The sequence below is a fragment of the Sapajus apella genome, unplaced genomic scaffold (genome assembly GCF_009761245.1).
Source record: "Sapajus apella isolate SASKATOON/1434 unplaced genomic scaffold, GSC_monkey_1.0 scaffold18, whole genome shotgun sequence".
In the NCBI taxonomy this organism is placed as follows: Eukaryota; Metazoa; Chordata; class Mammalia; order Primates; family Cebidae; genus Sapajus; species Sapajus apella.
In genome coordinates, this window is record NW_022436958.1 from 17,677,257 (window position 1) to 17,701,888 (window position 24,632).

At 33.8% G+C, this 24,632-nt stretch overlaps 1 protein-coding gene and 1 long non-coding RNA gene across 9 annotated transcripts in view; both read left to right on the top strand.

The window, feature by feature from the left end:
• The window catches only part of GALNT13 (polypeptide N-acetylgalactosaminyltransferase 13), a 593,565-nt gene that overhangs the window by 64,684 nt on the left and 504,249 nt on the right, over nt 1–24,632 (top strand). For all 8 annotated transcript variants that reach the window (XM_032286428.1, XM_032286423.1, XM_032286422.1 and 5 more), the window contains one exon: nt 6,464–6,709. In XM_032286428.1, the coding sequence (XP_032142319.1) occupies nt 6,568–6,709 (142 nt within the window). In that variant the 5' untranslated portion in view covers nt 6,464–6,567. The remainder of the gene's footprint in view (nt 1–6,463; nt 6,710–24,632) is intronic.
• On the top strand, nt 17,193–20,781 carry LOC116557019. The gene is made up of 2 exons (XR_004271319.1): nt 17,193–17,520; nt 17,834–20,781. It is a non-coding gene; the product is annotated as an uncharacterized LOC116557019 (long non-coding RNA).

The window sequence follows — 24,632 nt, forward strand, 5'->3', positions numbered from 1 at the left end:
TTTTTTTTTTTTTAAGAATCTAAGGCAGTATTTCAAAATCCTGGTGGCTGCTTGGCTATAGTTGTAGTGGTGGAATTGGTGAAAAGTGGCTCAAATCTGAAAGTAGAGCCAACAGAATTTGCTGCATAATCAAATATGGAATGTGAAAGAAATGAGTTGCTAGAGAGGAGCATACAGTTTTTGGCCAACCCATACCAAATGCTGCTAATGATTTATGTAAGATAATGATTAAACATTGATCATTGGATTTGACTACAACCTTATCACATAAGGTTTCCACATAGTGGCAGCACCTAAAGCCTGTACAATTTAAGAGAGAATGGGAGGATAAGGAATATGTAGACATACATAATTATTTTAAAAAGTTTTACATTAAGGGTGAACAGATGGATGTGGGGGTACCTAAAGAGGGATGTGTGGTGAAATTGGTTTATTCAAATATTATTATTAATATAACATCTTTGCATATTGGTAAAAATGACTTGTTAGAGAAGATAAACAAATATAGAAGAGAAAAGTGCATGAGTAAAATCCTTAAATATTGAGGGTGGAGGGTATTGCATTCTTTAAAGGGACAGTTCATCCATGGTAACAGTTGGACTTGTTTGGGGACTTATTTGGTATGGTAATAATATAAAGAAGCAAGCTGATACATTTAACATGGCAGTATGCAAAATTCTCTTCTGATTGTTTATATCTTCTCTGTTAAATGTAGATGCATAGTGATCAGCCATAAGTTAAAGACATGTAGAGATGAGTGTATGAAAAAGTCTAATAAGCTGCAAAATAGTTGTCTGAAAGATGGTGATTGATTTGGGCTCCACTGCAGTGTGGGCTTATAGATTTAAAATGAAAAGAGGTAGAATAATTTGGGAGTTCCATGCAGCTGTGTTCACCTGTTTGCATGTAGAAGTGGAGTATAAGAAAGTGGATTTGACTAGCCAGTATATTAATTTACAGGGGCTGCCATAAGGAATACTACAGACTGGGTGCTTTAAACAACAGAAACTTATTTTCTCTCACAGTTCTGGAGGCTAGAAGTCCAAAATCAACAATATGTCAGCAGTATTGATTTTATTGAGGCCTCTTTTTGTAGTTGGTAAATAGTGGCCTTCTCTGTATCTTCACATGGTTTTCCTGTGTCGTAATCTCCTCCTTGAAAGATACCAGTCATATTAGATTAGAGTCCACCCATGTCACCTCATTTCGTCTAATTACCTTTTCAAATACTCTATTTCCAAATATAGTCCCATTCTAAGATACTGGCCGTTAGCACTTGAATCCATGAATTTTTGCAATGTGAAGGGCAATGGCATTTCAGCCCATAACAACAAATGCTGGAGTTTTAAAATTTAAATATATTGGAGTGAGAGAGGGTATATGTAAGAGAATTGTAATCTTGTTCTCATATAGCTTACCATTTAAGAAAGGGATCAAATGAGAAACAAACCAAAGAATTAATTTTTCAATAAACTGGGGATGATAATTGCTAAGAAGGAAAATTAAGTGGGGCGAGATGATAGAGAACGACTAAGGTGTGTGTGCTGTTTTGTATAGGCTGAAAAGAAGGTTCTTTGTGATGTGACATTTGAGCAGGAAGGAAGATCTGAAGGAAACAAATGCAGGGAGCCATGAACATATTACTGGGCAGAGAAAGCATAAGTGTACATGCCCTGAGGCAAGCTACTAATTTGAATATTTAAGGAACAGCCAGGATACCTAGGTGACTGGTGTCAACAGTAGGAAATGAGATCAGAAAGGCATTAAGTAGAAGCTCTTTTATCTGGTGAACTTGTGACTCTAATTTATTTAATTAATCAAAAGTTGATGATATTAGGGAATTATGTGATACCTACATAGTCATTTTATCCTATTTTTCCTTTAAAAGGGAGGTACAATTTACAGAGAGTGAAATGCACCAAATTTAAGTGCACAATGAGTTTTCACTATTGTAAAACCTTGTATAACTCATACCACATTAGAAACTGCATCTAAAATAGTTCGTCCTGTGGTGCTCTTGTTCTCCAATCCCCTGAACACCTACACACTGAACATGCAGTGCTTCTGCAAGGGTGGGCAAGGAGAATCCTCATTATTTTTTCTGGCTCTTTGAATGATGTTTTGATGATAACAATATGTGTTACTACTACTACTACTAATGAATGTATATTGAGTTCTTATTACAGTCCAGGCACTGTTATAAGAGGTTACATGTTACATCCCTGTGCTCATCCTAGCCTTACAAGGTAGCTACCACCATTCACATTTTATGAATAGGAAAACCAAGGCATTAAACATTTAAGGAACTTGAATCAAGGTACATAATTAATGAGTGTTGCAACCTGGACTCAAATCATGACAGTGTAACTCTGAAATGTTTTCTTTTATAGCCTATGTTAGGTTCTCCTAAGAGTTGAATTTTGTGTTATCAATATTCTCTTTTCCCTTAGTTTATATGCAAGTGAGGGCATTTTTTGTTTGTTTGTTTTAGTTTTGTTTATTGCTTCTCTTCTACCACCTTTTAGTAAAAGGCATTTATTTAGCATTATATTTGTTGGCTTGTCTCTTAGTTTATCTTTTAGTGTTACGTGGTTATTACAGCAAACACTGGATTAGGCTGTGAGTGGATATCTTGGGTTTAAGTTAATTTTTATCTTTTTTTTCTTTGAGACAGAGTCTCACTCTTTCACCCAGGCTGTAGTGCAGGGGCATGATCTCAGCTCACTGCAGCCCCCACCCTCCAGATTCAAGCGAGTTTCCTGTGTCAGCCTCTCCAGTAGTTGGGATTACGTCTGCCACCACACCCAGCTAATTTTTGTATTTTTAGTAGAAATGGTGTTTCACCATATTGGCCAGGCTGGTCCTGAACTCCTGACATCAGATGATCCACTGCTCTCAGCTTCCCAAAGTACTGAGATTATAGGTGTGAGCCACCATACCTGGCCAATTTTTTATCTTTATTCATGCAAATATCTGTTTTCTTATTAGTTAGATCTGAAGCTAATTTGTGGTATTTTTTTCAATGCTTACTACATTTATCAGCACATAAACCAAACTACAAAATTATTTGGTCATTAGCTCACAGAAGCTCCTGCATAACTATTTAAAACATTTAAAGTATGCTGAGAGCCTGAAACTTCTGGAAGCACTACCAGCAGCCTTAAACACTCATTTTCAGGATCCACTGGCAACCTCAAGTTTAGCCTCATAAATAGACTGAAAAACTTGCTCAAATTACACAATTTTCTACAAAAGAATGTTTATGAGTACAGATTAAATATATGTCAAATAGCTGGTAAATTCCCTAAGTAATAACCTTCTAATTAAAAAACAACAACAAATAAAAAATCAAAGCGAAAACCAAACATTTTTTCTTCTTAATTTACCAACATAGTTAGGAAAACCTTAAACTTTATCTAGATTTTATTTATTATATTTAAAACAATTTCTAATAAAGATAGGAAATATGGTACGTATTTTCAAGGAAAAACCCTATAATATAGACAGTCTTGCTGATATCATTACTTAATGTTTTCAAAACAATTAGGAAAAGGGTAATAGTATTAGATAGAAAAGGCTGTAGTTTATGCAAGTTGGTCATGCCCCACATTGGCTTGGCAAGCCAGGGGATATTGCAGAACTTGGATTTTCTGACTGTTTGAGAAACAGAACAGTATTTACAAATAAATAGGGGTTTCCTGGAATAGAAACTTAATACAGATGCTGATTCTCTTAAATAAACCTGGGCCACCAACTGTGCTTATGTTGATTCCTATTCTGTGTTTAAAGTCCCATTTTTCTGCTCAGTTTTCTTCTCTGAAGAGGAATGTTGAAATACAATATATGAGATTATTATTTTATAAGTACCAGGGGATTAGATTTCTGTGAAGGATAAAGTTTAGCCTGTCTTCAAGATATAGGTAAAATTTAAAAACCTAAAAAGTATAAGGAGAATCTGTTTCATAATTAGATAAGAAGTTGAAACAGCAACTTAGTTTATCACATGAAATATTATAGTTAGACGTTTTTCCATGCTAATGTCTTAATATGTAGCGCTAGCAGGCTATGAAATTAGGATAATTTGAATATTGCTTGAGTGGCAATAATATGTAATTTTGACTGTTTATTATAACTAAAGTTTAAATTAAATTCTCAATAACCTCAACTGTTAGGCTCTTATTAGAAAATGACTTATCTTAGACATTTTAATGTTTAATTAATACTAAGTGATTTCAGATTTTCTATTATAATATTCTTCATTTTTCTTAAACAATTTTTTAAATTCTTTATCCTGCTTAAGACTCACAATATTTTGTGAGATGGATGGGGCAAGAAATATAAGCAAATGAAACACTGAGTAGCAAGATACCTACCTAAAGTCATCCCTTTGTTTGATGACAGAGCCAGGGATGGTGCTGTCTACATCTTCCAGGATCATTTATGTATAAGGTACTCCTTCTAAACTTGGGGATAGCCAGGTAGTGACCATCAGTGTTATATGTACTTCTGTATGGGATTGTTTTCTACAATAAACTGAAAATACCCTATCTTTGGCTCTAAAACAGAAAATTTGATAGCTTAAATTGTTTCATATCTCAAATTTAGAAATGTGTGGACACAGTAACAGGAAATAAATATGGGAGAATTAATCCCTTATTATCAGGTTTACAGGCTGATTTCCAATATTTAGCTATCATTTTTATAGAAAATTAAAGTTGAAATGAAACAAAGTATATAATAACATGTCACTTTTTTCTAAGAAAAAAAAAACCCAAATGTCATGGAATCCGTGTTTAGATTTACATATATCTCTCCATTTTTAATATATATATTGAGTAAATGTAAATGTAACTTTGTTACTAAAATAAAATCTGTTACAACAATTATTTTTTAACTGACATTTCATGTGAATTTTGAATTTTTTGCTAGTTTAGGTTGGTTATAACAGGCAACAGAATTTCTTTTGCTTTTTTGTGCTGTCAGCTTCTGTTAATTTAAAGAGCTTGTGCTCAGCAAATTATACTTTGATGTTATTCTTTTGAGACAAACGTTTATGAAGTATTTCAAGTGTCTTTGTACTTAATTCTGTTCACCCCAGATAGCTCTGTCAAAACTTTGTCACTTATCTAATTGTCATCAATAAGTTTATATTTTACTTGATGTTATTTGAAATGTAACAAATGGTGTCAGATTATGTTTCATCTGATTTAGTTACTTTATACATATAAATTGATTAACCAGTTAAACAAATGTAGTAGTATAAATAAAACAAATATGTATAATGTATTAATTCTGTACTTTGAATATCTCTTAATAATTATGTACATATCTATACCCTTTAGAATTCTTGCTCCAATAATTGTAAATCATTTATATTAATATGATTTACTCCTCTGATAAATTATTTGGATGCTTGCTATCTATTTTAAATACACATCTATTGTGGATATTTTCTATGCAGATCAGGTGGGATTTTGGAGGCTAAGTAATATTTGATTTGTGTCTTGTAATTGCTCTACTTGAGAATTGAAGGACAATTTTTTCTTTTATATATATTTATTTATTTTATTTTTATTTATTTATTTTTTTTGAGACAGAGTGTCACTCTTGTCACCCAGGCTGGAGTGCAATGGTGTGATCTTGGCTGAATGCAACTTTCACCTCCCAGTTTCAAGTGATTCTCCTGCCTCAGCCTCATGTGTAGCTGGGATTGCAGCGTGTGCCACCATGCCTGGCTAATTTTTGTAATTTTAGTAGGGAGAGGTTTCACCATGTTGGCCAGGCTGATCTCGAATTACTGACCTCATGTGATCCACCTGCCTTGGCCTCCCAAAGTACTGGGATTATAGGCGTGAGCCACCATGCTCAGCTCTGTTTTATATTTTAATAATTATCTGTTCTGCGAGATGCTTTATAAGTATCATCTTATGTAATCCTCATAACAAATGAGATTTAGGTTTGGCACTTCTGTCCTCATTACACATATGAGGAAACTATGGCTTAGAAAGTCTTCCATTCCTAGGAAATGTGTAGACCCAGACGTGTCTGTCTATAAAGGCCAGATCTTACTCACTATAATATATTGTATCCCAGATGATTTCCATTTCAGTATTATTGGCTAGTCAGAAGTACTGAATTAGACTAAAGTCAGAATTGCACTATTTGACAGCCTGATGCTATAAAGAATATCATGATAAGACTTTAAGGTAATTACAATACAACTTGAAGAAATCAAATAGTTTGTCAAGGGCCTAGTAGAAAAGTGGCAGATCTAGTATTAGGTATTGAAATGTTAGTCAACTAGCTTACTTTTAACTTTCATTTATTTAGGCTTTTAATTTTGGATTTGAAGGCTTAAGTGCTGATGTATTTGAGAACATCCATTAAGTCATACATTTCATATTATATGTTCTTTATGCAAATGTGTACAATTAATGAAATTTTCTTCTCTTTTTTAATGCAGTGGAATGCATCCTGCTTTATTCTTGGAGTTCACCTGTGTGGCTTGGATTTATCACAGTAGCATTTGTCTTCAATCTGTGTGTTAACTAAAAATCAAGGAAAGACATGAGGAGATTTGTTTACTGCAAGGTGGTTCTAGCCACTTCACTGATGTGGGTTCTTGTTGATGTCTTCTTACTGCTGTACTTCAGTGAATGTAACAAATGTGATGAGAAGAAGGAGCGATCTCTGCTGCCTGCATTGAGGGGTAAGTGCTCATGAAGCAAATATTGTTTTTATAGAGATGAGAAGAGTGGTGACTTGACAAAATAAGAAACTTCAGAATCAGAAGAGTTTTGCCTTAGTGAGTTAGAAGAATATATAGCAGCACTATTAATACACATTTAACCATGGAGAAGTTACTTTACCTTTCTTGGTCTTTGGTGCCTTCTTGGAAGAAATGAGAAGCGTTTGCTAACCTCTAAGATACCATTCAACCTAATAAAGTCCAGTGTTCTATGACTATATGAAAAGCACAGTTTAGTGAACATTCAAACTGGGCAGCATTTTAAATCTAGGCTCCGAGAAGCCAAAAGCCTTTAAAGACCAAGCACATAACATAAAACAGAAAAAATGCTGAAGTGAGACAGGTGGCGATTGTAGCAAACGAACTGTGCATGAATGATACCACTGAAGACTTCCAAAACAGTTGAAATAAAACAACCAATTTTTAAAACAAAATACATGGTGGTATTCAGATTCACCAGATTGCTGGCTATATGCTAAGTGAAAAGATAATTTCAAGTCTACTACAAAATTACTTTAATTCAGTATTTTCCTCTTGAGGGACCAGTTTCAAAGACTAAATATGAATATAAACATAGTAATGTGTATGAATGGTTATTTATCAAGTAAAGGCATAGAGATTTGTTTTCTGCGAAGCTATTCCAGTTTTCTGTATGCTTTCATTTTTGTTGACTTCAAGATCTATAAATATATTTCTAAAATATTCCTAGAAAATGGAATACTTTTAAAGTGTAAGAGTACTCAAAATTAGTTTTATTCTCATTGAACTAACATATTCTCTGGCATAAGTTTTCTTCATAAATCTGACAACAGGCAAACTTCAACTGAAGTTTGATGAAATGTTTGTACTTTTTGAAAAAGTGAATCTAAATTATCAAGGTGAGATTTTCATTTATTTAATGAATGTGATCTGCTTTTAATGTTATAGATACTTTCAAGATTATTAAACAAAATAATAAGCAGAATTGCATTAACACTATCAGATTATATGAAGTTTAGGAAAACAGAAGAGCATTTCCAAAATTCAATTTTTGTTCAAAGAGTACTTTAGATATGTTGAGTTTGCTTTAGATTGCAAAAATACTCTTGTTCAATTGGAGAAATTCTGAATAGCTTTCTTTTTAGAAAAAATAAATCTTTCATTTTAGTTTTTGACTAATACAAATAATTTTAAAAAATACTTTGGAAGTGACTGATTCTAGACCCGCTTAAGTGGCTTGCATTTTTTTTGTTGTTGTTTGTTTGTTTTTAATGCCTTGACACTACAATTATTCTGAGAGGGAAACATTATGAGTCCACCAGTTTTTAACAAATGAACATGGGGAATGATTTGCTGATCTTCAATTAAAACCCCAGAATTCATCAGCCGTCTCAGCTTCTTTGTCAGAATCAGTTGAGTTGATGCTTGGCTGAAAGTAAAAAGTGTTTCTGATGGATTACATCAGTTTGGAATGATCATTCTGTCATTTGTTGAAGGAAACCATCTAGGTTGGCCACAAAAAAATGTTATAATCCGATTCAGCAAAACTTTGATAGCCTTTTCTGCATGTAACAAAAAGTTATAGTTTTGCTGATTTATGTCCTTAATGCTCCTTAGGTCTTAAATCTCAAAATGTGAAATTTAACAATGGAAGGCAAAAGTAATAACTTTTCTTTTTACTTAAATTGTAAAACTAAACTATTGTTCTCCTTGCTTACAAGACTTATTATTTTAGTTCTTTCGTGTTGTTAAAAAATATAGACTTGGTGGCTAACAAAGAACAGAAATTTATTTCTTACAATTTTGGGGGCTGGGGATTCTAAGATCAAGGTGCTAACAGATACAATGTCTGATAAGGGCCTGTTCCTTATAAACCGCTGTCTTCCTATTAACCTCACATGGCAGAATAGTTGAGGAACCTCTCTGGGGCATACTTTATAAGGGCACTAATTCTATTCCTGAGGGTTCCGTCTTCATGACAAAATCACCCCCTACAAAGGCCCCAACTCCTAATATCATCACTCTGAAGTTAAGATTTCAGTATATGAATTTTGCTGAGACATAAGCATTCAGTCCATTGTACTAGTTTAGTTTTACATTGATATTATTTGTCTTGAATAAATGGAAAATAGACTTGAGGGTTTTAATTTCATTTTCAGTTGTGACATTACTTCAGAATTTTACTTTCAGAATTTGCACCATGTATTCAAAATATTTTATTTGTAAGCAGATGATGCTGTGCAAAGTGTACCTAACTGAAATTTTGATGTTTGAAGTCTGCTAAAAACAGGCTTTATTTAAGTTAAAAAAAGATTCTTCTGAGCTTGTGCATCTCCATTATAAAAGCAAAGGTTTTGGAGTAGACAGCTTCTAAGATCCTTTATATGTCTAAATTAAAAAAAAATTCCTAAGGACCCAATGTTAGCATATACTATCAATTTTTGAGATATTTTCATTCATTAATTCACTCATCAATTAATTACTTAGTAAGTTGTTACTGTATGCAAATCCTGGGGTTATAACTGAGGTCCCTGATGTTTGGGACATAAAGGAACAAGGCTCCCACCTGCCATGGAGCTTAAAGTCAAATATATAGTAAGCATTTTTCTTTTTCTATATATATTTATGTGACTCATGTGTGTGTGTGTGTGTCTGTGTCTGTGTGTAGTCATGTGCCATATAATGATTTTTTTTGTCAACAACTGCTTGCATATATAATGGTGGCCCTATAATATTTTAAAATAATGATCAGTGATGTTAAGCTTTTTTTCTTATGATTATTGGCTGCATGTATGTCTTCTTTTGAGAAGTGTCTGTTCATGTCCTTTGCCCACTTTTTAATGGTTTTTATCTTGTAAATTTGGTTAAGTTCCTTATAGATGCTGGGTATTAGACTTTTGTCAGATGCATAGATTGCAAAAATTTTCTCCCATTCTGTAGGTTGTCTGTTTACTCCGTTGTTAGTTTATTTTGCTGTGCAGAGGTTTTTAGTTTAATTAGGTCCAATTTGTCAGTTTTTGCTTGTCGCAATTGCTTTTGGTATCTTCATCATGAAATCTTAGTGTGTGCTCTGTCCTGAATGGTGTTAATCAAGTTGTCTTCCAGGGTTATTACAGTTTTGGGTTTTATGTTCAAGTCTTTAATTATGTAATGAATGACTGAATATATATTTAACTAAAAATGTAAAATGTTAGAAATGATTACAAAACAAAATTGATATTAGCATCAGGAAGAAGAAGAGGAACTCGGATCTAGAGTTTTAGATAAAACTTCTCAAGCCAGGCATGGTAGTTTGTACCTGTAATTCCAGGTACTCAGAAAGCTGAGGTTAAGGATTGCTTGAGTTCAGGAGTTTGAGTCCAGCATGGGCAATATAGTGAGACTCCATCTCAAAAAAGAAAAAAAAAAAGAAACTTCAGAAGGGCTGTAACATTAAAATTGAGGTTTACAAGCTTAGAGTAGGAAATAACTAGTAAAAAGCAAAAAACAAAAACAAAAAAACCTAAAATTTTAAAGAAATCATAAAGATTCCAGTAAACCCAGGTTACTGGAGAAAAATATGGAGTGGGGATTTCACAAGTAACAGCTCTTCAAGTGTAGAGTAATTAAGGCTATATAATTGGAACAGAGAAGCACAGGGGGAGACAAGTTGTCTGAAGGAAAAGAATTAGCCTCCGGATGTCAAACCACATATGTTTCAAACCTTCAATATATGACAAGAGAGGCACTGCGGATCAATGGGAAAAGAGAGGCTGTTCAATAAGTGGAACTGAGAATAAAATGGTAATCCATGTGGAAAGAGATAAAATTGGATGCCTAACTCATGTCGAAACGTTTGGGTTTAGGACTTAAAATGTCAAAACCAAAACTAAAACTTTTGCAGAAAAATATTTAGACAGCTATAAGACATTGGAATAAAAAATTCTTAAAAAATAAAAAATTACCACAAAAAATATTGATAAATTTGACTATATTAAACTTGAGAATGTTAGTTCATTCAAATGTACCTTAAGGAAGGTAAAAAGAGAAGTTAAAAATTGTAGAATATATTTAAAGAAAACACAATTGACACATTATTAAGTATATATAAATAACTTTGCATATATCAAGTATATATAAAATTTTTTTATAATAAGAGAAGCCCAAATTACCCAATAGAAAAATGTGGGCAACAGAAATGAGGTGATACTTCATAGAAAATGAAAGGCTTATGGGAAATAAACTTGTGAAGATATAATTAACAGCAGCTGTACTTGACAAAATGCAGATTGGGATAAAGTGATGTATCACTTATATGTAGTTGGTAAAAACTAAAAATGGCTGATAATATCAATATCTAATTGGGCATTATCTCTGAAATCCAAACATTGATATATAATTCAGCACTTACAGTCATATACCCAAGAAAATTTCTACATAAACAAAATGTCCATAGCACTACTATTCATACAAATAAAGCCTGAAAATGGCTGATCAATCTATTAGTGGAAAACTTGATGAATAAATGTTAGTATATCAGTAGAAGGAAATCTTATATAGTGGTTAAAATGAATGAACTTCAGAGACTTTCATCATGATTGAATCTTGAACATATAATAGCAAATTATGTACAAAAAGTACCTATTGGGTACTATGTTCACATCCTGGGTGACGGGATAATTTGTACCTCAAACCTGAGCATCACACAATATATCCAGGTAACAGACTTGTACATATACCCCTGAATCCAGAATAAAATTGTAAAAAGGAAAAAAGTTATATCATTCAAAGATTATATATAGTATAATAACGTTTAAAATGCTAAAATAACTAAAATTTTAAAAAATAATAGAATTTAAGAATATAAAGAGATACAATAAAACTACAAAACCCAAGCAAGGTTTATTATGAATATGGGAATTACAAGGTTGTCTGTATTGTGTGGAGGAGATTGGGGTATGAGGTGGGGGTGAACATTTTGACTAATGTAGAGTATTATTACAGTCCTAGACTTGGATATGGGTTTGATGTGTCTTTTTCATTATATGGGTAACTAAATGAATGAATAATATATACTGAATGGATTTTAGAAGTGGGAAGTCACTGAATGGACTTAAAAATCAAAACAAACAGGATCGGACTTGTGTCACAGAAAGATTGCTGTGGATACAATTTAGAGAATGGACTGCAGAAGAGCTGTTCTCTCCAGAGGGTCTGGGTAGGAGGCTGTGGCAGTATTCCATGTATTCTGTGTAGGAAATGATGCCTGCTTAGAGCAAAATAGTGCTAAATGAGGTATGAGAGAAGCAGGAAACATCAAGAGGCATTTAAGATATGAGAGTAAAAGAGCTGGATACTTGCTTGATACTGGCAGATGTAGGAGAAGCGAGTTTCAAGGTCAGGTCTCTGGATTTTTGCAGGACTTTGTTTGATCCAGTCTCCTGAGAGAAAGAAGAATGTAGGAGATGATTTGAGGGTAGACATTGAGTTTATTTTGGACATGTTGAATTTGAAATGCCTGTTAGGCCTCTGAAAGGAACTGTTCAGTAGGAAGTTGGCTACATAATTGAACTCTAAATAACAAACTTAAAAAATAAAAGAGTCACTTTAATGGAGATTTTTCTAAAATGGATTACATTATCATCTCCTTTTTAAAGATGAAGTTTATGGACTATAATGGAATATTTATTACAGAGTCAGTATTTTCATTTTACACATCAATTATTGAATCATGCTGTAAAAAGGAAATGATTTCAGGGACTTTATGGGAGGATGTAGACCTATTCCAATATTAGATACAGACCCATGAACATGATTTGTTTTTCTGTTCTTCTAAAGGACTGCTCTTGGGTAAGGTAAGTACTTGTTAGGGGATGATATTAACCCTTTTGTGCCACTCTGATGCCACCTGGAATTAAAGTGCACCAAAGACATTTCAAATTCATAAGTGGTATGGAATACTAAGTGCTGCCACTCCCATTCTGGCAGAGTTAGAATAGGTATTTGAGAGTATAGGTATTTAAAAAGGCCAGTGATGCCACAGTGCATCTGCAAAGACTTTGTGGAAATTTGAGGGCATGTGGTAGGTTTGTATGGGCATTATGACATAGTGAATCCCTGTCCTGGCTCCCCAACTTATGGCCTATATTCTCAGGCAAGTAGATTAATCTCTCTGGGCCTCAGTTGCAATATGTAATATGAAATGAATATGAATCATGATTTTTAAAATCATACCAGTCCAAAATGAATGATTATATGTTTCTAGCTTTAAGAAAATAAGCCTATAGAAAACCAACTACTTTATTATCTAGCTTTTGGTTAGTCTATAGATACTATTTGGTTTGAGATGAGAAATGGTCCTACAGAGATGACATAATGGGAAGGGATCTGCTTAGAAACTCCAGCGGTTTCTTATCACAGAGGGCAAAAGGGACATAATGTTATGATATGTATTAGTTGGGGCTCTCTAGAGGGACAGAACTAATAGGATAGATGTATAAATAAAGGGGAGTTTATTAAGGAGTATTGACTGACACAATCACAAGGCGAATTCCCACAATAGATCGTCTGCAAGCCGAGGAGCAAGAAAACCAGTCCAAGTCCCAAAACCTCAAAAGTAGGAAAGGTGACAGTGCAGCCTTCAATCTGTGGTTGAAGTTTCAACAGCCCCTGGCAAACCATTGGTGTAAATCTAAGAGTCCAAAAGCTGAAGAACTTGGTGTTCAGTGTTCGAGGGCAGGAAGCATCCATTACAGAAGATGAAGGCCAAAAGACTTAGCCAGTCTAGTACTCCACTTTCCTTTGCCTGCTTTATCATAGCCTGATGGCAGCTGATTAGATGGTGCCCATCCAAATTGAGGGTGGGTCTGCCTTTCCTAGTCCACTGACTCAAATGTTAATCTCATTTGGCAACACCCTCACAGACGCACCCAGGAACAAAATCTTGCATCCTTTAATCCAATCAAGTTAATACTCAATATTAACTTCCCATGATATTCTAGAAGGCAAGGAAACCTACCTTTCTTTGTCTTATTCTGAACCTTAAACATATGACATATGCATAGAAAATGAAATGAAATGTACTTGAAAAAGGGGAAAAATGACAGAGAAAGAATTTCTGATTTTATAGAAAAAGATGCATACATTAGTCAATAATAACACAGTAATACTTTTAAGTATCAACTATTGTAAATTATTTACAAGTGCTACATTAGTAAATTCTCATTAAAAATCTGTAAAGTTGGCATTATTATTATTATTTTACATATGAGGAACTAAGGCAAAGAGAGGGTAAAGATGTCTTCCAGAACTTTTACAACCAATGGAACAAGCTTTGGTTGTTTTAGTATAAGTTCACAATATAATTCTGTCATTAGTAAATGCTAGTTTTCATTGGAATTCAAGTATTGTGTTTCCATTTGGATACCAGTGTGGAGATACACATTCTGAAAACTCAATGTTTTGTCTTTATTCTCAGAGACACTCTACACTCTCCAGATCTCCTTAGCCAGTAGGATGTGTAAATCTTAGCCTGGAAAATATTTACTAGTGATCATTCTGCTTGCAGATAATTAGTAAGACAGTCACTACCTTCTCTGGCATTTTAAGGTTTGCAGTTACTCTTACTTACTTTTGTTCCTCATACCTCCCCAATACTGCTCTGAATTGGGGAATATCAAGAAAATGAGTAGAATTGCTGACCAATGATTTCAGTTCAAAATCTCTACATTTTTCTTGGTGCTGCCAGGGAGGCTAAAGCTTCTTCTCATAAATCCAGGGAGACAGGTGGCCTTGCTCTCTTGCATGTTTGACAGTAGGCTATTGTGTCAGCCTTTTCCTTTTTTGCTTTTAAAATTATCTCTTCCTTATAGCCATGCATCCATTTATTAAAGAGGAAATGTTTGCTGATTTTGTCTGATTAATCTTTGATGCTTTGGGGGAGAATTCCCGTGTTTACAGATGGAAAAACTAAAGACTGGTGAATTAAAGCAGTAAAACTAAAAGCATATTTTTAAAATGTATGGCTTCATCCTTTTCAGGATAGGTAGAAGGGTATGATTGATTACAGTGCATTGTCAGTATTGGAATAGCCCTTAATATATTCTTATAACCACTGGAATGTTCAGATTATAATACTTGTAATCTTAAAAAAGTGGAATATATCAACTTGATTAATTTGGATTAAGGGCATGTATGTCCCAGATAATTTTCAATCAGTTCTGTATACAGCTTACAAAAATAATAGGCCTTATAAAATTTTGAGCTCTGATATTTGCTTTTCTCTTTCATACTCTTATCTACAATTCACTCTGACCCATTTGCTCTTCTACACAGGCATAGTAATGTCAGGAATAACAATAAATTATCAATATTATAATGTATTTTAATAAATAATTATATTGTAATAATCATTTATTAAAATAAATAGCAAAGAATTATTGAGTTTACTATGCTAGGTGCTTTACAAGCATTTTCTGTAATTTCAAAAGCAGCATTAAAAGAAGGTCCTATTATTGTACTCATTTATGTATGAGAAACTGGACTATGGAAAGGTTAATTAAATTCCCCAAGGTTACAGACCTCTAGTAAGAGGGAAGAAAGGACTCACAGCTGGTTTGTCAGACTTTTGAGCCCATATGTTGAAACCGTAAACTGCTGTGCCCCTGGCCCAGGCATGCCTAGACTCCTTTTAGCCAAAGTAATCATAACATTTATACACTATGTAGGAAATATTTATATCAACAGGAGTATTTCTGAAGGACATAGACATGGCCATTGACTTTGGGTAAAATACGTCTTATTTAATAGGAAAGTGAAAAGTACCTTTGTCAGTCTCACCTAGCCTTATTTCAAACTAGCAATTTTGCATTTATTGAGTCTATAAAGCGTACTGATTAATTTAGATTACAGTTTTTTTTTTTTTTATCAGTGAGTTTTGGGGGCAACCTAACAAGTCTTAGAAAAACTAGTTAAAAATTGAAAGCAATAGTGAAACACCAATTTTCCCCCAAATCTTAATAAAAATAATTGATACCATTCATTCGTTCAGTAGAGGCACCAGAGATATGATGCATATATAAATAATATATTACAAAACAGAAAGTGATGTCTACTGTAAGAGAGGTGCCAAATAAACTGTAAGAGTTAAGAGGCCTTGAAATATGAGAGTTTTATGGACTTTTGAAAATTGGGAGAGAAGGGATAGCAGAAGGAAGTGAACTACTAGGAGAAGCATGTTGCCTTTCCCAAAATAAGGATATAAGAAGTCAGTGAATTAGTTGATAGGAGCAGAATCATACATAAAAGCGTTTCTAGATCGTAGGTTGAACATTTGGAGAAAGACAGATTTTAAAGGACTGAGTGCTAGGGAAAGGAATTTTAACCTTGTTCTCTAGGAAAAGGGATCATTGATGGTTTCTCTTAAAAAAAGTGTGGATTTGATGCTGGCAGGCAAGCGCCAAAGTGGATCTTAGATTGTAAAGGTTCTTGGTTTACCCAGAAAAGAATTCAAGGGCAAGCAAGCCACAGGTGGAAGAAAACAGTTTTATTGAACAGGCAGTGATATAGCTCTGGTGGGGTTACAGCTCTGTGACTGCCAAGGAGTACTTGCCCACTTTCACTCTCATCTGTCTAAAAACATCCAGCTGGCTACAATTCCCCTGACTTGAAGTCCTCTGGCTCTGGGGGCCCTACCAAGGGACACGATGGACCCAGAGCAGGCAGCACACCTACTCTAGCATTGGTACAGGACAAAATAAAAGTTTGGCATAAACACTGCCGTCAGCACACCCTAACAAAAAAGGTGGAATACAAAAACAAAAAAAAAACAAAATCAAAATCCATAGGCCAAAGGGAACGGAGTTGGGCAGGCGCCATGCAAGCCTCAAAACCCTAAAAAACCAAAAGCCAAAATGAGGTTACACATCAAGGAACACTGATAGCATACAATTAAGCTATGTTGGGAGATAACACCGCTCCCACAGACTTTTAAGATAAAATGCTTTAGCATTAGGCCACAACAGCATTCATAATCAGAGTAGAAAATTTCAAAGGATCTAACAAAACAGATAAAGAAGAGAGCTACATGAATCTGAGATTTCAAAGGAAATAGATCACAGGATTGAAAATAAAAATTTTGGTAATTTAGAAAATTAATACTTTAAGAAAATTTGGTTCAGACACAGAAACCATTTTCTAAAAAGTCTGTTATAGACAATTTCCTTTTAATACTTCCATACATTCATCTTTACAAACTGTATTGAGACTTAACGCAGATCATCTATAACATGCATGAATGTTCTGACCTGTTCTATACTGCTTATTTCTTAAATAACCAGTGATTTTACTTTAGGACAAGAATTTACTATACGAGATCCCTTCTTTTATGAAATTATTCTTTCTTTATATCCTTCCTTGCAATAATAACAAATCTTCTATTCATGATGTTCTCTACATCTCTCTTTTTTACTCACTGGTTCCCTCATATTTTGGACCTCCCTTTTAATAACATCCAAATTAGACAAAATTATTTTTCCCAATAAAGAATACATTTTTTGGCACATTTTATATAAAACTAGGAAGTAAGAAATCCTCAACTGCCCACCAGACACTGGCATTCTAAGATAAGTATCATTCTATCATTTTAAGACTTTAAACCACATAATAAACTCACTATTTAAGCATCTATTCCATTCTTTCACTTTTAACAGTTTTATGTAGACTATCTTCAAGAACCAAGATACTGTGCAGATCTAGCCACCATTTAAAGCCATGTTAACCATTTTAAAGCCTATGATCATCAATGATTTACCAAGGTGAAAATCTTTTTTTTTTTTTTTTTTGGAACAGAGTTTCGCTCTTGTTACCCAGCCTGGAGTGCAATGGCGCGATCTCGGCTCACCGCAACCTCCGCCTCCTGGGTTCAGGCAATTCTCCTGCCTCAGCCTCCTGAGTAGCTGGGATTACAGGCACGCGCCACCATGCCCAGCTAATTTTTTGTATTTTTAGTAGAGACGGGGTTTCACCGTGTTGACCAGGATGGTCTCGATCTCTTGACCTCATGATCCACCCGCCTCAGCCTCCCAAAGTGCTGGGATTACAGGCTTGAGCCACTGCGCCCGGCCCGAGGTGAAAATCTTAATGCCAAATTTCAGAATACATATAATTGTCTTCAAACTAATAAGCTTTGACTAATCTTATTTAATTTATGAACACTTTTATTTATAAACCAATTTGATAGCATGTTAGACAAAATACACATCACAGTACCTATATATATACCTAAACAAACACATTAAATAAAGTTATCTATAGAAGGCAACTAGATTAAATTGTTCACAAAATCGGGACCATCTACTTGGCCAAATTTTGTTTGCCCCAGTAGATATGAAAACAGAAAGAGGCAGAGAAGGGGATCAAATATTATCAAATAACAAAGGGAGAGAGCAAATGGCATTGCTCAAGGGGAGACCCTGGAAACCCTGAGCCACCAAAAAGCTCACCCAACAGTGGAATCACTGAAGAAATATATTCAGGAAACTGCTTGTCTGCCACTGGGGGAAGGCATCTGCTGGGTCAATGGTCCAAGACTCCTAATAAAGTTACTTGAACAAGGAAGTTTGTTGGGGCTAGTGGATGAAATTTAGCCCTAGACTTGATGGAGAGCTTATAGTGGGTGCCCAGTTGCTGATTGAATAAAGAATGCATGATAAGCTTGGTACTCTGTTTTCATTACCATAGAGTAGCCAGTTTATGTATATAATTAAGAAACTTGATGTAACTTGATATAACATGCATAAATATGACTTGTTCTATATTGCTTATTTCTTAAATAATCTGTCATTTTACTCTAGGTCAAGAATTTACTGTATGAGATCCCTTCTTTTATAAAATTACTATTTCTTTATATCCTTCCTTGCAAAATAATAAATCTTCTATCATGATATTCTCTATGTCTCTCTTTTTACTCACTGGTTCCCTTATATTTTGAACCTCCCTTTTAATAACTTCCAAGTTAGACACTCACATACTATAGGCTTAAAAAATTGTTTAGTTTACATATAACCCAAATATAGAATATTTTCCCGGTCCGTATAATTTGATTTATAGCTCAAATTGGGCAAATTTATAGTCTAGAGATGATATTTATTCCTTTACAACCTGCCTTGTGTTATACTGTATATACTTTCACTGACTCCATGATACACGTTAGTTTTCGTAAGATCACTGCATATTGACATTGTAATATTCAATAAGGTATGAGATTAAAAAGCAAGTTCTAGACGGAGTAGACATATCATGTGGAGTATGTGGAATGAATCAGTACGTAGAAGACTCAGCAGGAGCACTCAGAAAATAAGATTGAGGAACTTTGAAAAAGATGGAGATGGGTGGTGTATTTGACTTTTGTGTAAAAAGCAGCTAATAAATGGAAACAATAGCAAATTAAAATAAATAGCAAATGAAAATAAAGTAATGTTGGAAAGTTTTAAGAGTGAAAACTCCAAAGAGGAAAACTACTGAACTGCAACTGTAGAAAAGAACTTATGGTTTGGCCAATAAGTAAAACTCCAGGTAAGTACAGCTTTGAGAATAATTAAGAAACTTTATTTTAAAAATCAAGTTTATTGAGGTATATGATAAAAAGCTCCATTTTAATGGTACAGTTTGATGAGTTTGGACAAAGGGATCCCAGATTTAATCTCACAATCATGACTCCCCCTGCACAATGTCCCTTGTACCTCTAGGCAATCCATCATTCCACTTGGGGCCTGATAACCACTGATCTGGTTTTTGTCACTATTAGTTACCTTTGTCCATTCTAGCAAATATGAAAAATTGAATTGTATTACTCAGCATAAGTGTTTTGAGATTAATCATGTATTGGGTGTATCAGTGGTTCTGTTGTATAAAAAATTCTGTTGTATGGTTTCTTTATTTCATGCTCCTATAAGAGAGCATGTGGAATCGGTAATTATTAAAGAACAGAAATTTATTTCTTACACTTTCAGAGGTGTAGAAAGCCAAGATCAAGGTGCCAGCAGGATTGTTCTCTAGTTCCAAGTTGGTGCTTTGTTGCTTTGTTCTCCAAAGAGGAGGAGCATTGTTGTCTTGATGTGCCTATCAATCCTTTTAGTAGTGGCATTAATTCTATTAATTAGGACAGAGGTCTCACTTTTAAACATCTGAAAGCCTCCATCTCCCTATTCCTCCATGCTGGGGGTCAAGTTTCCAACATATGAATTTTGGGGAAACATTCAGAGCATAGCATGTGGCTAGAGTAAAATATCACTATTCTTTCACTAGCTTGTGGACATTTAGGTAGTTTCCCTCTTTTCCTTATTATGAATAAAGCTGCTACATTCATACACAACTCTTTGTGTGGACATATGTTTTCACAACTCTTGGGAAAATACCAAAGGATGGAAGTGCTGAGTCATATGCCAAGTGTATGTTTAATTTTGTGAGATACTGCCAGTCTGTTTTCCCAAGTTGTTAGACTATTTTCTATTCCCATCAGCAATGTAGGAAATATCTAGTTACTTCACATCCTTGCCAACACATCATAGCCAGAATTTTAAGTTTTAGCCATTTTACTAAGTTAATTGTGGTATCTCATTGTGATTTTAATTGGGATTTCTTGGTAACTATTGATATTGAGCATCATTTTCTCTCTTTGTGTGTCTGTGTCTGTGTCTGTGGCCAGACTTCTTTTATGAACTACATTCAATTTGTTCATTTTTGAATTGGATTGCCTGTGGCTTGCCTTTTTTATTTTTCTAAATGGGGTCTTTGAAAGAGCAGAAAGTTTTAACTCTGATGAAATCTAACATATTTTTTTTTCTTTTATGCTTCTTTTATTGTTCTAGCTAAGAAATCTTTGCCTATGTCAAGGCCATGAAAATTCTTTGTGGAAGATTTATGGTTTTAGATTTTAAGATTTGAGTTAATTTTAGGGCATAGAGGGTGAGGAGAGTCAAAGTTCCTTTTTTTTTTTTTTTTTTTTTTTGCCAAAAGAAACCCTCCATTAATTCAAAACTACGTGTCCCTTGAAGTTAAAAAAGGCATGAGTTTTAGAAATAAGAACAGAATTTTCGGCCAGGTCCCAGTGGTTCACGCCTGTTATCCTAGCACTTTGGGAGACCAAGGGAAGTGGATTGCTTGAGCTCAGAAGTTTGAGACCAGTCTGGGAAACATGGCAAAACTCCATCTCTCCAAAAAACACAAAAATAAGCCAGCCATGGTGGCATATGCCTGTAATTCCAGATACTTGGGAGGCTGAGGCACAAGAATCACTTGAACCTGGGAAGTGGAGGTTGCAGTGAGCCGAGATCATGCCACTGCACTCCTGCCTAGGCAACAGAGCAAGACTCTGTCTTAAAACAAAACAAACAAACAAAAAGAACAGCATTTTAATATATTTCTCAGTATTTTTTTATACATTTTCCTATTCCTAATATGAAAAATTTGGTTATGAATACTGGTTTATTTTTAAAAAATTTGTTACATATATGTGATGTTATAAAATTCATTAGATAACAAAAAATATGTAATTGTTACAGACCAAGTCTTCTTTAGGTATTTCATTTAAAGGTAATGAAAAATCTATTTTGTTTAATTTCTTTCAAAAATAGTACTATTTATTTTTCTTGATAATAAAACTAATAAATATTGATTGTAGAAAAAAATTAACATATATATAAATAAAAAAATTAAATTTGAACTCCACCCAGATACTGACCTCACAGTAAAAATAAATTTAATTTTTAAGTTAATATAACATGGGCATTTTGTCTTTCATAAGATAGTCTTTAAAAATATGCTTTTAATGGCCAGACAGTATTTTATCATATGCCTATATGGTAGTATTCATAACTATCATGAATTTTCATGTAAATTGCATCCAACTTTCTACCACTAAATAATGTTATAAATATATTTATAAAGTTATCTTTGAAAATGTGACTGATTTTTTATCTAATGTAAAGTATGTTTCAATATTTTTATGGATACATAACAATTTTACATATTTATGAGGTACATGTGATATTTTGATACAAGTGTACAATGTGTAATGATGAAATGAGGGTAATGGAGATAGATATCACCTCAAGCATTTATCATTTCTTTGTGTTAGGACCATCCCAATTTCTCTCTTCTAGTTATTTTGAAATATACAATAAATTATTGCTTACTATAGTTGTCCTATTGTTCTACCAAACACTATTTCTTCAGTCAAAACTGTATTTTTTAGTTTTATTTTTTTGAGATGGAGTCTTACTCTGTTGCCCAGGCTGGAGTGCAGTTGTGTGATCTTGGCTCACTGCAACTTCCCATTCCTGGGTTCAAGCAATTCTCCTGCCTCAGCCTCCAGAGTAGCTGGGACTATAGGCACACACCACCACGTCCGGCTAATTCAAAACTATTTTTGTACCCATTAACCAATTATTCTTTTCTACCCCCACCACATTACCCTTCCCAGCTTCTGATAACCATCATTCTACTTTCAATCTTCATGGGATAAATTTTTTTTTAGCTTCAAAATGTCAGTGAGAAAATTTAATACTTGTCGTTCTGTACCTGACTTGTTTTATTTAATAGAGTCTCCTCCTGTTCTATACATGTAATCACAAATGACAGAATTTCATTCTCTTTTATGGCTGAGTAATATCCATTTTGTATAAGTACTATATTTTCTTTAGCCTTCTAGTCATGGATACTTGGGTTGATTATATAACTAGGTTATTGTTAATAGTGTTGCAATAAATAAGGGAATGCAGATATCTCTTTGATATACTGATTTATTTTCTTTTGGACATATACTCAGCATTGGGATTGTTGGATCAGGTGATAGTAATTTTTAGATTTTTTATGAACCTTCATCTTGTTCTCCATAGTGGCTATACTAATTTACATTTGTACCAATAGTGTACAAAGTTTCCCCTTTCTCCACATCCTTGCCAGCATCTATTATTGGCTGTCGTTTGGTAAAAGTCATTTTATCTGTGGTGAGATGATATCTCATTGTAGTTTTTATTGGCATTTCTCTCATGATTTATGATGTTATGCTTTTTTTTTAAAATATCCCTGTTGGCCATTTATATGTCCCCTTTTGATAAATATCTACTCAGATTCTTTGCCCTTTTTTTAGTTGGATTATTTGTAGTTTTGGTCCTTATATATTCTGATTTTAATCCTTTGTCACATGGATAATTTGCACATATTTTCTTCCATTCAGTGGGCTGTCTCTTCACTTTATTGTTTCCTTTGCTGAGCAACAGCTTTTTAGCTTTGTCTATTTTGTTTGGTAACATGTACTTTTGAGATCTAATGAAAGAAATCTTTGCTCAGGCCAGTGTCCCGGCATGTTTCTCCAGAGTTTTAATAGTTTCTGGTTTCTGGTCTTACATTTGAGTCTTTAATTTATGTTTGATTTTTATATATGATGTGAGATAGGAGTCTAGTTTCATTCTTCTGCAGGTGAATATCTAGTTTTCCCAGCACCATTCATTGAAGACACTTTCCTTTTCCCCTTGTATTTCTTGTTGCCTATTTCAAAACGTATAAATACGTTGATTTATTTCTGGGTTCTCTGTTTTTTTCCATTGGCCTATGTGTCTGTTTTTATGCCAGCACCATGCTTATTTGGTTACTATAGCTTTGTAGTATAATTTGAAGTCAGGTAATGTGATGCTACCAGCTTTCTGCTCAGGATTGCTTTGGCTACTCTGAGACTTTGGTAGTTCCATATAAAGTTTAGGATTATTTTTGCTATTTCTGTGAAGAATGTCATTGGTATTTTGATAGGGATTGCAGTGAATCTGCAGAGTACTTTGGGTAGCATGAACAGTTTAACAATATTCTTTCAATTAATCAACATGAAATACCTTTTCATCATTTTGTTTACATTTCAAATTCTTTCATCAATATTTCATAGTTTTCATGTAGAGATCTTTCACTTCTTTGGTGAGTTAATTTCTAATATTTTATTTATATCTATTTTAAATGAGATTACTCTCTTGAATTCCGTTTTAGATTGTTCACTATTGGTCTATTGAAATGTTATTGATTTATGTATGCTGATTTTGTATTCTGCAACTTTATTGCATTTATCAGTTTTAATGTTTTTTTTTTTTTTTTTGGTAGAATCCACAGGTTTTTTTTTCTTCTAAATGTAAGATTGTAGTGTCTTCAAACAAGAATAATTTGACTTCTTTCATTCCAGTTTTGATGCCTTTTATTTATTTCTCTTTTCTAATTTCTCTGGCTAGGACTTCTAGTATTATGTTAAGTAAATGTGGTGAAAGCAGTTATCTTTGTCTTGCTCCAGATCTTGGAAAAAGCTTTCAGTTTTTCCCTATTTAGTATGATACTAGCTGTGGGTTTTTCATATATGGCCTTTATTGTGTTAAAGTGTGTTCTTTCTGTACCAATATTCTGAGAGTTTTTATCATGAAGGAAAGTTGATTGAATTTTGTTGAATGGTTTTTTGTTAGATATTGAAATGATCATATGTTTCCCCCCTTCGTTCTGTTGATGTCCTATATCGCATTTATTAATTTGCTTATATTAAACTGTCCATGTATACCTGGGATGAATCCTAGTTGATTATGATAAATTATCTTTTTAATGTTTTGTTGAATTTGGTTTACTAATGTTTTGTTGAGGACTTTTGCATCCATGTTCATCAGAAATATTGGTCTGTAATTTGCTTTTTTTTTTTTTTTGTCATTGTCCGGTTTGGTATCATGGTAATATTGGCCTTTTAGAATGAGGTTGAAAGTATTGCCTCCTCCTGAATTTTGTGGAAGAGTTTGAGTAGTATTAGCATTAGTTCTTTTTTAAATGTTTGTTAGAATTTGGCAGTGGAACCATGAAGGCCTGGGCTTCTCTTTGATGGAGAATTTCTGTTACTTCTAACTTATTA